Raw genomic sequence first — 12,344 nt, forward strand, 5'->3', positions numbered from 1 at the left:
ACAGCAAATCCAACCAAATCAGTGAGTTCTAGGTTCAGTGAGAAATTGTATCTCAGAAAATGAGATGAGAGCAATTAAGGAAGATTTGCCACCCACCTCTGCCATCCACAAGCATGCAAACACACACACACACACACACACACACACACACACACACACATACATGAAGAGAAGGAAAGAAGCATTTTGGTGTCCAAGTGGGCTCAGGAGTGACTTCTTGGCCCACACAGGGCACCATGGTCCCTGTCTTCCTCATACGGAGTTAAGGATAGATGTCTATGTCAGGGCGTGGCATATCGCAGCTGTTAATCCCTCCTGCCCCCAATTCTGGCCTCAGTTCTGGTCCTTGGGCAGCGGCTCTGACCACGTGATGGATGCTGTGGCCCAGTGTGAGCAACTGGCCCGAGAGAGAGGAGAGAGCCAGCGCCAGGCCCCCTGGCGCATCTACTTCCGGAAGGAGTTCTTCACCCCTTGGCATGACTCCCGAGAGGACCCTGTGAGCACTGAGCTCATTTACCACCAAGTCCTCCGTGGAGTGTGGTCTGGCGAGTATAACTTCGAGAAGGTGAGGAGCCCTGAGAATTACCCCATTCCTAGACTGTGGCCATCGGAACGCTTCACAGCTCAGGGACCCAGCAGCAACGGTAATAAAGGAAGTGGCAGACAGGAGCCTGAGGAATGATGGATGGGAAGGTAGATACAAGGGTGCAGGTGTGGCGCCTACACTGGGTACAGTCTTCTCTCTCAGGCCTGGCCTGGTTCTTCTTCCTATGGGTTGCAGGTTTGCTTGGGCATCTGGGATCCTTGGCACCCACAGCATCAGTCAGGAAAGGCCTCCCTACTTGCCCCAGGCTGCCTGACCTCCCACACCAGCTGCTCACAGAGCCGCACATCCTGGGGGTCAGGAATGTGGCCTCGGAGCTGCACAATACCCTGGGCTTGATCCCTGGCACTGTATCAACTGATTGTGGCAGTGAGCACCTGTAATCCCAGCAACTAGGAGGCAAGAGGAGCATAAGTTCAAGGCTATCCTTGGACACATAGAGTTTGGGGCCAGTCTGAGATTCATGAGACGTATTTATTTTAGGGGTTGGGGGAGAGGGAGAAGGAGGGAAACGAGGGGGAAGAGGAGGAAGAACATATAGAGGAGAAAGAGGAGGGGAGGGGACGAGAAGAGAAGGAAGAAGAGGACCCTTTGGGTTCACTCACATCTGCAATGTATCAAGTGCCAAGAGCTCTAACAACGAGATGCTCTGTGACTGTGTGGCAACAGGTGCAAACACCACATGCCACATCAGGAGGCTGGTCTTGGGACCCTAACGGCCACAGCCATCCCAGCCATCTGCCTGGACGGGACAGCCACTATGCTCTCCTGGCATGGGAGGACTATACCCCTCTTAAAGCAGCAGTGTAAGTGAGAGGTTAGGACAGGAGGCTGCTCCTGCTTCCTACCTTGTGTGAGAGGCTGGTGAGTCCCATTGCACTGAGGCAGGAGCTGCCTCAGGGGGTGTCCGTGTGGGCCCTTACTCACCCTCTCATGCTCCTGCTGTCCCTGGCACACAGGAGGAGAAGCTGGTAGAGCTGCTGGCCCGGCACTGTTATGTGCAGCTTGGGGCCACCGTGAGGAGTAACGCTGTCCGGGAGCTGCTGCCCAGCTGTGTTCCCTCCAAGCTGTACCGGACCAAGTCTCCAGAGAAGTGGGCTAGCCTTGTCACTGCTGCCCATGCCAAGGTCAGTCTGTGGCAGGCTGGGTACTCTGGGCTCACTCTAACCCTCAGCTTTCCTTTGAGGGGAGATGAGGGAATGGATTCCTTCCCCCATGAGTCTCCCCGCATGCTGGGGACCAGGAAGCTTTAATGAGCACATCCCTGACTCAAGGGACAAAGTGTCTCCTTTAGCTCAACACATCACCACAGGTTCCTGTCACCTGCCCTCCTCCCTCTAGGTGGGCCTCTTGGTCCCAAACTGCTCTGCCCAGGAGCACCTAGCCCTGTCTTTCAAGGCCAGAGATTCATTCCACAGCTGCCGGATTCTGACAGTTCTGTGGCCCTGGTACAGGCTCATTACTTCTTCCCTTCACACTCACCTCCGAGTCGGTCAATGTCCCCTCCCAGGCACATGGAAATCTTAGGTCACCATGTCCATGTCCTAAGTGTTTGGTACATGTGCAGATGGCCATCTTCATATCCGCTGTGGGCATTTACATGCCTAAAGTCAGTACATGAATGTAGAAATGAGAAATGCCATTTGGTCCAACAGAGAGAGAAAACTTGAAGACACTTCAGACACAGCCCAGTAGGACATGGGACATGTTAGGAAGGGAAAGGGCAAGCCAGGCAAAGAGAAGTGTAAAGATGGCTCGGTGGATAAAGAGCTTGCTGTGCAGGGCTGACACCCTGAGTTCAGATCACCAGAACCCATGAAACACTGGATGTAGAGTAGCACAAGCATGTGCAATCCCAATGTGCACTTCCAGAGAGATGGGAGGCAGGGACAGGAGAATCTCCAGAATCCTGGGAGCCAGCTCGCCTAGCATATGCAACAGTATGCAGCAAGAGACCATGTGTCAACCAAGGTGGAAGGCAGGGACCAATGTTGGAGGTTGTCCTTCACCCTTCCATGTGGTGCCTGGGGTTTTCCACTTCACACAGGCCCCGTATACCCAGTCGAAAGCCACACCACTGGCGGTGAAGGAACAGACAGTGGAGTCTGCCCGTTTTCTGTGGCCTCTGCTCTTCTCCCGGTTATTTGAAGTCACCACACTCTCTGGTAAGAGCACCCGGTGCTGTGTGGTTGGGGAGGACAGGGAGCTGCTTTCTGGTGGCCAGCATGGCCTTCACTCTGGGCTGCCTTCTGGCCAGGTCCCCGCCTTCCCAAGACACAGCTGATTTTAGCCGTTAACTGGAAGGGGTTGTACTTCCTGGATCAGAAGGAGAGGACACTGCTGGAGTTGTCCTTCGCAGAGGTCATGGGTCTGGTCACCAACAGGTAAACCTCCGAGTCTTTTGCTTCTCAACCCGAGACCTTGGTTTAGTTGTATATGGAGCTCAAGGGCAGACAGGAAGAGGGGGTAACTTGTCCTCAGGAGTTTGCATTTTAATCCGAAGTGTGGGATACGGGGCTGCTTCAAGCGATCCACAGCAGCTGGTTATGAATCGCCTCGTGCTTTAGCAGGGGCAAGATTTTGCCGGCTGCAGATAATTTCTCCAGTTGTGTGACATTTGGAATTCTGAGGACTTTTCAGGGGATATATAAATGCTGGGTTCCCAAGAGGTGCTATGGGTTGCTGCTTGGTGGTTGGTTGCTGTTGGCTGTGGTTTGCTAAGTAGTCACGGTCAAAGAAGAAACAACAAGAGGAAGAAATTAGATATCCTGACAGAGAAGACAAAACTTTCGCCAAGGAACTCAAACCGCCAACAGGAAGTAGTCTAATGATAATGTCGCCCACTTTCCCCTCGATCTTTTTTTTCTTTCCTATCTAGCAGTAGGGCATTGTAAGGGTGAAGAAAGGGTATCACGCTCTCTGGTAAGAGCATCTGGTACTGTGTGGTTGGGGAGGACAGGGAGCTGCTCCCGATGGCCAACATGGGCTGGCCATCTGGCCAGGCCCCCGCCTTCCCAGCCTTCCCGGCTGATTTTAGCCATTAACTGGAAGGGATGTACTTCCCTTCTGTATACCCCTGAATTCATAAAGTAACAAATGCTGGCTACACACGGGACTTAGGGAGACCCCACCCCCCCACACTGTGCTTGCTAGGAATTCTTCCAAGATGTCTGGGAACTCCTGCCTATGCTCCACTAGAGTTCCTTAGTCTTGCCAGGTGTCTGACAGGTTCACAGTCCCAGGGCTCCCTGGGGTCAACTCTCCACTCTCCTGGACAACTCGGAATCCTCATAGCATCACCTGCTGTATTAGTGAATTGTCTTGCTGCTACACAAAGCTACCTGGTGTCAACTTAAGGGAAGAAGGGTTCAGTATGACTCACAGGTTGAGGGTACAGTCCATCATGGCAGGAAAGACAGACAGCGGGAGTGGGAGGCAGCTGCCCCATCATGTCCACAGCCAGAGGCAGAGAGATGAGTGCCGCTGCTTAGCTCACTTTCTCCCTTTCATTCAGCCAGGAAGCTGCACCTATGGAGCACTGCACACACGTTTAGTCCGGGTCTGCCCACATCAGTCACCCAGTCTAGAAACTCTATCAGGTATACACATAGGTTTGTCACATAGGTGGTCTAGAGACTAACAAGGTGACAGTCAGTTTTAACTATTTCAGCCATTCTGAAGAGAAGTAAACTGAGGCACATTAGCTAAGTAACAGTCTTAGGTTCCAGAGTAAGCCTAGAGCAGTCTGTGTGATGCTCTCTGTTATCTGCTCAGAGCAGCCTAAGATGCTGGGGAATGGTGTACCCCACTGCCTCTGGGGCCCAGAGATTTTCTGGCCACTTGCCCAGCACCTAAGGTGTTGCCTAGGACTTGGGCCAACCTGCACTCAGATCCTGGAGGAGTCCCTTGTTTCCTCACTCATGGCATTGGAACTATCACTTCTCAAAGGCTGTTTGGGATCTGAAATGAGAGAGTCGGGAAGGCTCCTGGTCCCACTGTACCCTTTGTGCCCTCAGGGACGCCCCAGGAGGGAAAAGACTGCTTCTGTCCACACTCCATGAAGAGTACGAGTTCGTCTCCCCCAGCAGCGTGGCTATTGCAGAGATGGTGGCCTTGTTCCTGGCAGGCTTGAAGGAGAGATCTGTGTTCGCCATGGCCCTGCAGGACAGGAAGGCCACAGGTGCCCACTGAGAGACGGAAGGGGCTCATGGGACTTGTGGAGAAGGGTGGCTTTCTCATATCCACAAGACTCAAAGTGAGGCTTAGAGACACAAGCATCCACGTTATGGGATCAGCTTCAGCAATGCCCTCATCCGGAAGGACTAAAGGAGGCGTGTTACACATACACTCCACCAACACCACCTGTGCTTTCACACTCGCCAGCAAGGTTAACGCACACCTGCGGGGATGGTCACACCATTCCCACAACCACCCCGTTATCCCATGTCACAGACACCAGACCAGAGGCTCAGAGAGGGGAATAGTTCACCCAGCACCACACAGGCTTCCCTGAAAGTCCTCACTCCAACAAGAGCTGGGTTGGAGCCTATAGGCCATCAACCATCCAGACCGCAACCATCAAGACTGATTACCGGCATTGCAGACAAACTGGCTGCGATTCAGACAAAAGGGCTCTGTGGAAACTCTTTATTTGTTTATTTATTTACTTACTTACTTACTTACTTATTCACTTTACCACACACTCACTGCCCCCTCCCAGTCACCAGCTCCCACAATCCTTCCCCCATCTCCCTCCCCTTATCCTCTGAGTGGGTGGGGGCTCCCTAGGTATCCTCCTACCCTGGCACGTCAAGTCTCTGTGAGGCACATCCTCTCCCACTGAGGCCAGACAAGACAGCCCAGCTAGAAGAACACATCCCACATACAGGCAACAGCTTTTGGGATAGCCCCCACTCCAGTTGTTCTGGACCCACATGAAGACCAAGCTGCACACCTGCTACATATGTGTGGGAAAGCCTAGGTTCAGCTTGTCAATGTTCTTTTGTCAGTGGTTCAGTCTCTGAGAAACCCAGGGGTTTAGGTTAGTTGACGCTGTTGGTCTTTTTGTGGCGTTCCTATCTCCTCCAGAGCCACAGTCTGTAGAAACTCTTAAACTCCATGAGGAACATCAGAGAGTGCTGACCCTTTGCCTGTCAGTCCTCACTCATGGTCATTTAGGAAATGCCATCAGAGGCTTACGGTTTGCACATGGGCTCAGAGGTCAGGCCACAGAGTGCTCTGGCCAGACATGTAAGCCGCCAGCTATGTACTCTACTCTGCCTCCTGCCTGGCTTCTACCCAACTTCTGGCTAGGTCTCAGAAGTCTAATAGGCTGGGGCTACAGCAACTGACAGTAATCTGCACTGTCATCTCAGAGTTGCCTCAGGCCCATGGTTCTGTGCCTCCGTTTCTTCATATGCAAAGAAATGTTAGTGTAGTCTGGGGACTCTGGAGAGCCCTTGGCAAATGTGGCAATTTTACCTGCAGACGATGTCACCCTTCTGCCCTTCAAGAAAGGCGACTTACTGATCCTAACCAAGAAACAGGAGCTGTTGGCCTCAGAGAACTGGGTCCTGGGCCAGAACGACAGAACCGGGAAGACGGGGCTGGTGCCCACGGTCTGCCTCTACACCATTCCCACAGTCACCAAGCCCTCAGCCCAGCTGCTGGTATGTCTCCTGCACATCTCTGATCAGCTGGGCACCATGAGCAGGGTCTTGGGATACTTAGGCTGGGTCTCACCATCTTCCTTGTAGAGATCCAGAAGGACCACATGGGCATTAGGGCAACTGTACCAATCCCTGTTAACCCTAGAGTGACAGTGAGGTTGGCATTTTTATACAGAAGCACTTAGTAGGTCCTCAGAAAAGGTTGCTCTCTTCCTCTCACTGTGGAAATGTCCTGGGGACAAACACCCTTCCTCAGCCCAGGGTGTCGTGACATCTTCCCCTGCCTCAAGAGCTGCTCTTTGGGAAGCTGGAGACAGGCAGGCCCTCTAACGTGCACACATATGTGTGTGTACCTCCTATGTGTCCTAAGCCTGCAACTCAAAGTTGCCATTAACAGCAGCTCCTAAATGCCTGAGCAGAGATGTCTTAGGGAGAGCTGGGGCGGCCACATGCTGAGAACAGGGTGAGACAGACTTATTAGTACTAATCTGGCTAAAGCCGAGGAAGGTCTCAACTGGTTACACAGTAGGTGTTCTGACTCACTGAGCCAGCTAAATCAGGAGAAGCCTAAGGAAGAGCCTTGTGGGCAATGACTCCTGGGTAACCGTGGGTCTGCCCCCTGCAGAACTTGCTGGCCATGTCACCAGAGAAACGGAAGGTGGCAGCCCAGGAGGTGCTGGCTTCGGAGCCACCGCTGGAGGAGCAGCTCACAGAGTCGCCATACACCCTGGAGGAGTTCTCCTACCAGTGCTTCAGGTGCAGTCCCCACCCTGAGGGCTGCCAGAAGGCTGGGCTGGCCGGGTGCACACCCAAGGATACAAGGAGTGGAAGGCAGCAGCCACCCTGCGAGGCCAAACAAGGTCAGAGAAAGCCCCAGCACAGACCCTCACGCCAGCCTTCTCTGGCAGGGCTCCGGAGAAAGAGACCATCAGTAGGGCTGCGATGCCCATGGCCCGAAGCCGGGGCCATCTGTGGGCCTATTCCCCAGAGCCGCTGCGCCAGCCACTGCTCAAATCTGTCCACGACAATGCCAAACTTCGGGATGCAGCCTGCCAGATCTTCCTCGATATCCTTCCCACCAGCCCTCTCTAGCTGCAGGCAAGCCTGCGGGCATACCCACCTGGGTCCCCTGCAGGCCCCACAGCCACCCGTGAGGTCATGCCCCACGTGAGAAAGCACCGATGCAGGGCTAATTCCCAGCTCCTAGCAAGGATGCTTGAGGCTGAGGGCCTGGAAATGTCCGTATGTGGTGAAGCCCCCGCTTAGGGGTCAGTATGAGCCTGGGTCAAAGGTCAGTGGGGAGCTTGATTCAGGGGACATTGTGAACCTGAATCAGGGTTTAGAGTGCACTGGTCCAGAGGTCAATTGGGGTCTTGGTTCAGGGATCATGGTTTGGGGGCGGGGGCAGTGAGTAAGTCGATTCAGGGTTTAGCCTGGACTCCGGGGCAGCATTGGGTCAGGGTTAAGGTTCTGGTGTAGGTTCAGCCTGTGGCTCCCTGGGTCCTGTTCTCCTTCACAGTCACACCCATTCTCAAGTACACAGGCGACTACCCTTCCCGGCAGTCCTGGCACAGCCTGGAGCTCACGGACCAGATGTTCTCGCTAGCCCTGCAGAACCCAGCGCTGCAGGATGAGCTCTACTGCCAGATCCTGAAGCAGCTGACGCACAACTCCATCAGGTCTGCCAAAGTGTAGCCTCCTGGCCTGGGCCGTGGACTAGTCCTCTGCTGGGGGAAACAGCTACATATAGGTCTGGATCCATATCCAGCAGCCAAAGCAGCCAGGAGAAGTCCAGGGCCCTGTGTGCTAAGCTAGTATCCATCTGAGGGTGGGTGACAAAGGAGGGACAGCCCAGCCTTGTACCTTGCCCACTGCCATTCTTCTATGCAGCCTGGGCAGACTGTGGCTGGTCTGAAGCCCTTTCCATAAGCCAGGCAGGGCCACCCATCTTGTCATCAGGGCATGAATGTGCCCTGTTGCCCTGGGCAACTGGATTGCAAGCTGGCATAATGTGGCCTTGGTGTGTACTGCACACCCCCCTTCCCATCCAAGCTCCCAAATTCAAAGGCCCAAGCATCCCATTTCTGCCTCTGAAGTGTTTGTTTGGCCTGGGCACAGCACAGCCCTTACCACTGGTCGGTACTACCCCACAGGTTCAGTGAAGAGCGAGCCTGGCAGCTACTATGGCTCTGCACAGGCCTCTTCCCGCCTGGCAAAATGCTGCTGCCTCACGCTCAGAAGTTCCTAGACTCCCGGAAGAAGAAACCACTGGCCCTTGACTGTAGCCGCAGGCTCCACAGGGTTCTAAGGTAAGCCTGCTGCCTTACACCCTAGAGTAGCATCCCTGTCCCAGCTCGGAGCAGGTATGGGGGACATGGCCCTGTGTGACCTCATGTCCCTTTCCAGGAAGGTAGGACCAGGTGGAGGACAGGGCCAGAGACCCAGCAGGGTCCCAGGCAGCCTGGGTGCTCAGAGATGCTCTAATCAGAACCAATAGCCACCTTACCTGTGGCTCCATCCCCACTTCTGCCGACTCAGAACATAGAAGAGTCTTCAGGTGCCCCAGCATGACCGAGGCACCTTCTAGTTCAACTCAGGGTAGCTGAAGTCAGAGGCCTGTCCCTCTTAACCCTTGTGACATCTTTGTCCCCCCTATTATCATCAAGAGGGTCTTCCCGTGGAGCTAAGTCAATACCTATTAACCCTAAAGGGACAGTGAAATTGAGATATTTATGCAGGCACTTAGTAGGTGCTTGGTTAAGGTTGGTCGTTTCTTCTCACCTTGGATATATCTTAGGGACAGACTCAACCTTCCTCAGACCCTGCTTCATTGCAAACGATGAATCCTAGTGTCCACATCCCCCCTTGTCCCTAGCGGTCCCCTGCCTTCTTTATCTTGGCCTTAACCATGATGAACGTAGGCTGACTGAGTGTACATGGCCATGGAGAAAGTAGCATCCTTTGAACAGCCATGCTGAAGTTCCTGCCCCTTGCCCAATCCCCTGGCCTGTGACTACAAGAACAATCCTGTCTGTAGTGCCAGAGCCAGCAGTCCCTGGTACTGCTAGGGAGTTCTTGTTCCCACACACACACCCCCCCCGGCCCCCGCCGCCTCACAGCCTTCTTGCAGGTAGGTGGGACTGGGCTCATCTTTATGCCAGGGTCACATGCAGAGCCCACCAGGCAGAGAGAAGCCTAGGAAGGGTGAAGAGCAGGAACCTACCTGTTCCCCTATACCAGTCATTGAAGGCTCTGTGTCCAGCACCAGGCTGAATCTCCCATTAAGGTTGGGGTGGATGCAGGAGCGGTACTGTAATCCACTTTGTCCTCCTCAGGGTGGGACCTCGGAAGCAGCCCCCACACCATGTAGAGGTAAAGGCTGCTGAGCAGAATGTCTCCAAACTACACCACGAGGTCTACCTCCCCAACGACACCAGTAAGGTGAGTGCTCCTCAGTGAGTCTCAGGCCTCAGGAGGCTGCAGGGCACCTTCTTACCATCCCAGCATGCTCTTCGCTCAGTTCATTAAATCCACAGTCTAGGTTCCAAATGGACCCCCATTTGCTTGTCCTAGTGTCCACATCTGTGCCATGGCATATTTGCCCCCATACTTTAAGACAACGTCAGGAAGCACTGCACTGAGTTAAGGGGCCCCAGGGAGCCCACCAGTGAGATTAGAAGTGGGAACTATTTCAAAGGCATGAGTTAAGATTCCAGGCCAAGTGCCGGGCAGTGGTGGTGCATGCCTTTAATCCCAGCACTTGGGAGGCAGAGGCAGGTGGATTTCTGAGTTCATAGGCCAGCCTGGTCTACAGAGTGAGTTCCAGGACAGCCAGGACTACACAGAGAAACCCTGTCTTGAAAAACAAAACAAACAAACAAACAAAAAAAAATGTCGAGAGCAATTAAGAAAGACACTTGAGTGCCTTTAATCTCAGCACTTGGGAGGCAGAGGCAGGTGAATCTGAGTTCTAGGCTAGCCCAGGCTACAGAGTGAGTTCTAGGATAGCCAGGGCTATACAGAGTAATTCTAACTCAAAGAAAGAAAGAAAGAGAGAGAGAGAGAGAGAGAGAGAGAGAGAGAGAGAGAGAGAGAGAGAGAGAGAGAGGAAGGAAGGAAGGGGGAAGGAAGGAAGAAGGATAAAAAGACAAAGAAAAACAGACAGACAGACACTTGGGTTCACCCCTGGCCTTTATATACATGTGTACACAAATACACATGCACCCACATGTGCAAAAATTCACATGAACATGGATATAGTATGCACACACACAAAGTACAAGGTAAATATACCTTAGAATAGTGGCTTGGGAAGTCCTCTTACACAAGCCGGGTCCTGGGCCTCATGGGCTACCTCTCTGTACAGACCATGGAAGTGAGCAGCAGTAGCAGGGTGAGAGACCTGTGTGAGGGCATCGCCACTAGGCTCCAGCTGGCCTCCTGGGATGGCTGCAGCCTCTTCATCAAGATCACAGACAAGGTGAGCTACTTGGTAGGCCACGGAGTGAACTGAGCAAGAGCCTCTTGGCTGAGGAGGCCTCCCATGACCAGCAGACCTCAGCCTGCCCCGAAGGCTGTGCTAGCCAGGCCCTCAGTGAACAGCAGGGGCTATTGGCATGAAGTGGGTGGAGTCTTGGGGTCCCACACTCTGCTTGTCAATCTCAATGAGTGTCCAGCCCACCTGGTCCAAACACATAGCTCCGCTGGGCTCCTTGGAGGATACGACCTGGAAGCTGCCACACCTGCCTTTTCCCTTTTCCCTAAGGTCATCAGCCTGAAGGAAGGAGACTTCTTTTTTGACAGCCTGAGGCAGGTATCTGACTGGGTGAAGAAGAACAGGCCCCAGAAAGAAGGTGAGGGGACATCTCTGTGGAAAGGGTGGCTGCCTGCTGCATCACTGGAACGGTTTCAGACCCCCCATCCATTCTTGCTCATTCCCATGTTCCGCTAGACATGCAAATGACTAACTTCCTACAGGGTGAGAGGCGTAGCCCAGGGTACCCCTCAGAACTGGGAGATGGGTATAGGGGCATTTCTGCAGACAGTTCCTACACTGCTTGATGAAGATGAGTTGAGGGGCCCAGGAGAAGGAAAGACAGGGACTTTCTAGGCCAGAAATCTGTGGGAGTCACGTGAGGGCCAGGAGTGTTTTCTTCAGGAGTGAGCCTTTGGAGCCTGCTGGGATAGGCTTGATACCCATTGCCACTGCTCTTCTAGGGGCCTCCGTGATACTTCCCTACCAGGTGTTCTTCATGCGGAAACTGTGGCTCAACGTGACCCCTGGGAAGGATGTGAATGCAGACACCATACTTCATTACCACCAGGTACCCATCAAGCGGCCCTCTTGAAGACAGACACAAGAGCCATTAGCATCCTAGCCCAAACCTGTCCTGAGACAGGAAGAGAAAGGGGGCAGGGAGGGACTGCCTTGCCCCAGGTTCTTGCAACAGGGTAGAATGAGGTGAGCGGCCAAACCCCTGAGGGTTCCAGAGATAACAGCTCTGGGGACACAGTCTACGGTGTAAGGCTGGGGAAGAAGAGCACGCAGAAGACTGAACATAGCTTGCAACTTGCAAAGACATCACCATGTGGCCAGAACCCTTGTCCACCACAGCATAGAACTAGCAAGTCCTCACTTAGGTCTCTCCGCTGAGGGCCTCAGCCTTTGGCCTGCTCAGTTAGTGGCTCAGTTAGTGAATGGGGAAGATAACGTCCCCACACTCCAGGCTCCTGTCACCTGAGACCCAGCATGTCTGCCACTCAGGAGCTACCCAAGTACCTGCGCGGGTTTCACAAGTGCTCCCGGGAAGATGCCATTCAACTGGGAGGCCTCATCTGTAAAGTCCAGTTTGGCAGTGACAGCTCTCAACTGGCTAGTGTCTCAAAGATCCTGAAGGAGCTGGTACCTCAGAACCTCACACGCCTGATGTCCTCAGAGGAATGGAAAAAGGTCCTTAACAGGGTCTGAGTAGGTGGGCAGGCTGGTTGGCTTGGGATGTGGGCTGCCTGCACCTGGCCTTTCCCTGCCCTGTCCTTACTAGCTCTGAGGCCTGGCCTCAGACTTCCAGATA

General features: G+C 53.7%; 1 protein-coding gene across 2 annotated transcripts in view; it reads left to right on the forward strand.

Annotated features, from left to right (window-relative positions):
- Myo7b (myosin VIIB) overlaps positions 1-12,344 on the forward strand; it is a 77,054-nt gene that overhangs the window by 62,893 nt on the left and 1,817 nt on the right. For both annotated transcript variants that reach the window (XM_076912866.1, XM_034518506.2), the window contains 15 exons: positions 338-565; positions 1,564-1,731; positions 2,652-2,769; positions 2,862-2,988; positions 4,621-4,784; positions 6,092-6,273; positions 6,899-7,029; positions 7,182-7,339; positions 7,799-7,952; positions 8,427-8,582; positions 9,609-9,714; positions 10,640-10,753; positions 11,039-11,126; positions 11,491-11,597; positions 12,038-12,223. In XM_076912866.1, coding sequence (XP_076768981.1) covers positions 338-565; positions 1,564-1,731; positions 2,652-2,769; positions 2,862-2,988; positions 4,621-4,784; positions 6,092-6,273; positions 6,899-7,029; positions 7,182-7,339; positions 7,799-7,952; positions 8,427-8,582; positions 9,609-9,714; positions 10,640-10,753; positions 11,039-11,126; positions 11,491-11,597; positions 12,038-12,223 — 2,187 coding nt within the window. The remainder of the gene's footprint in view (positions 1-337; positions 566-1,563; positions 1,732-2,651; positions 2,770-2,861; positions 2,989-4,620; positions 4,785-6,091; positions 6,274-6,898; positions 7,030-7,181; positions 7,340-7,798; positions 7,953-8,426; positions 8,583-9,608; positions 9,715-10,639; positions 10,754-11,038; positions 11,127-11,490; positions 11,598-12,037; positions 12,224-12,344) is intronic.

This window comes from Arvicanthis niloticus, chromosome 14 (genome assembly GCF_011762505.2).
Source record: "Arvicanthis niloticus isolate mArvNil1 chromosome 14, mArvNil1.pat.X, whole genome shotgun sequence".
Lineage (NCBI taxonomy): Eukaryota > Metazoa > Chordata > Mammalia > Rodentia > Muridae > Arvicanthis > Arvicanthis niloticus.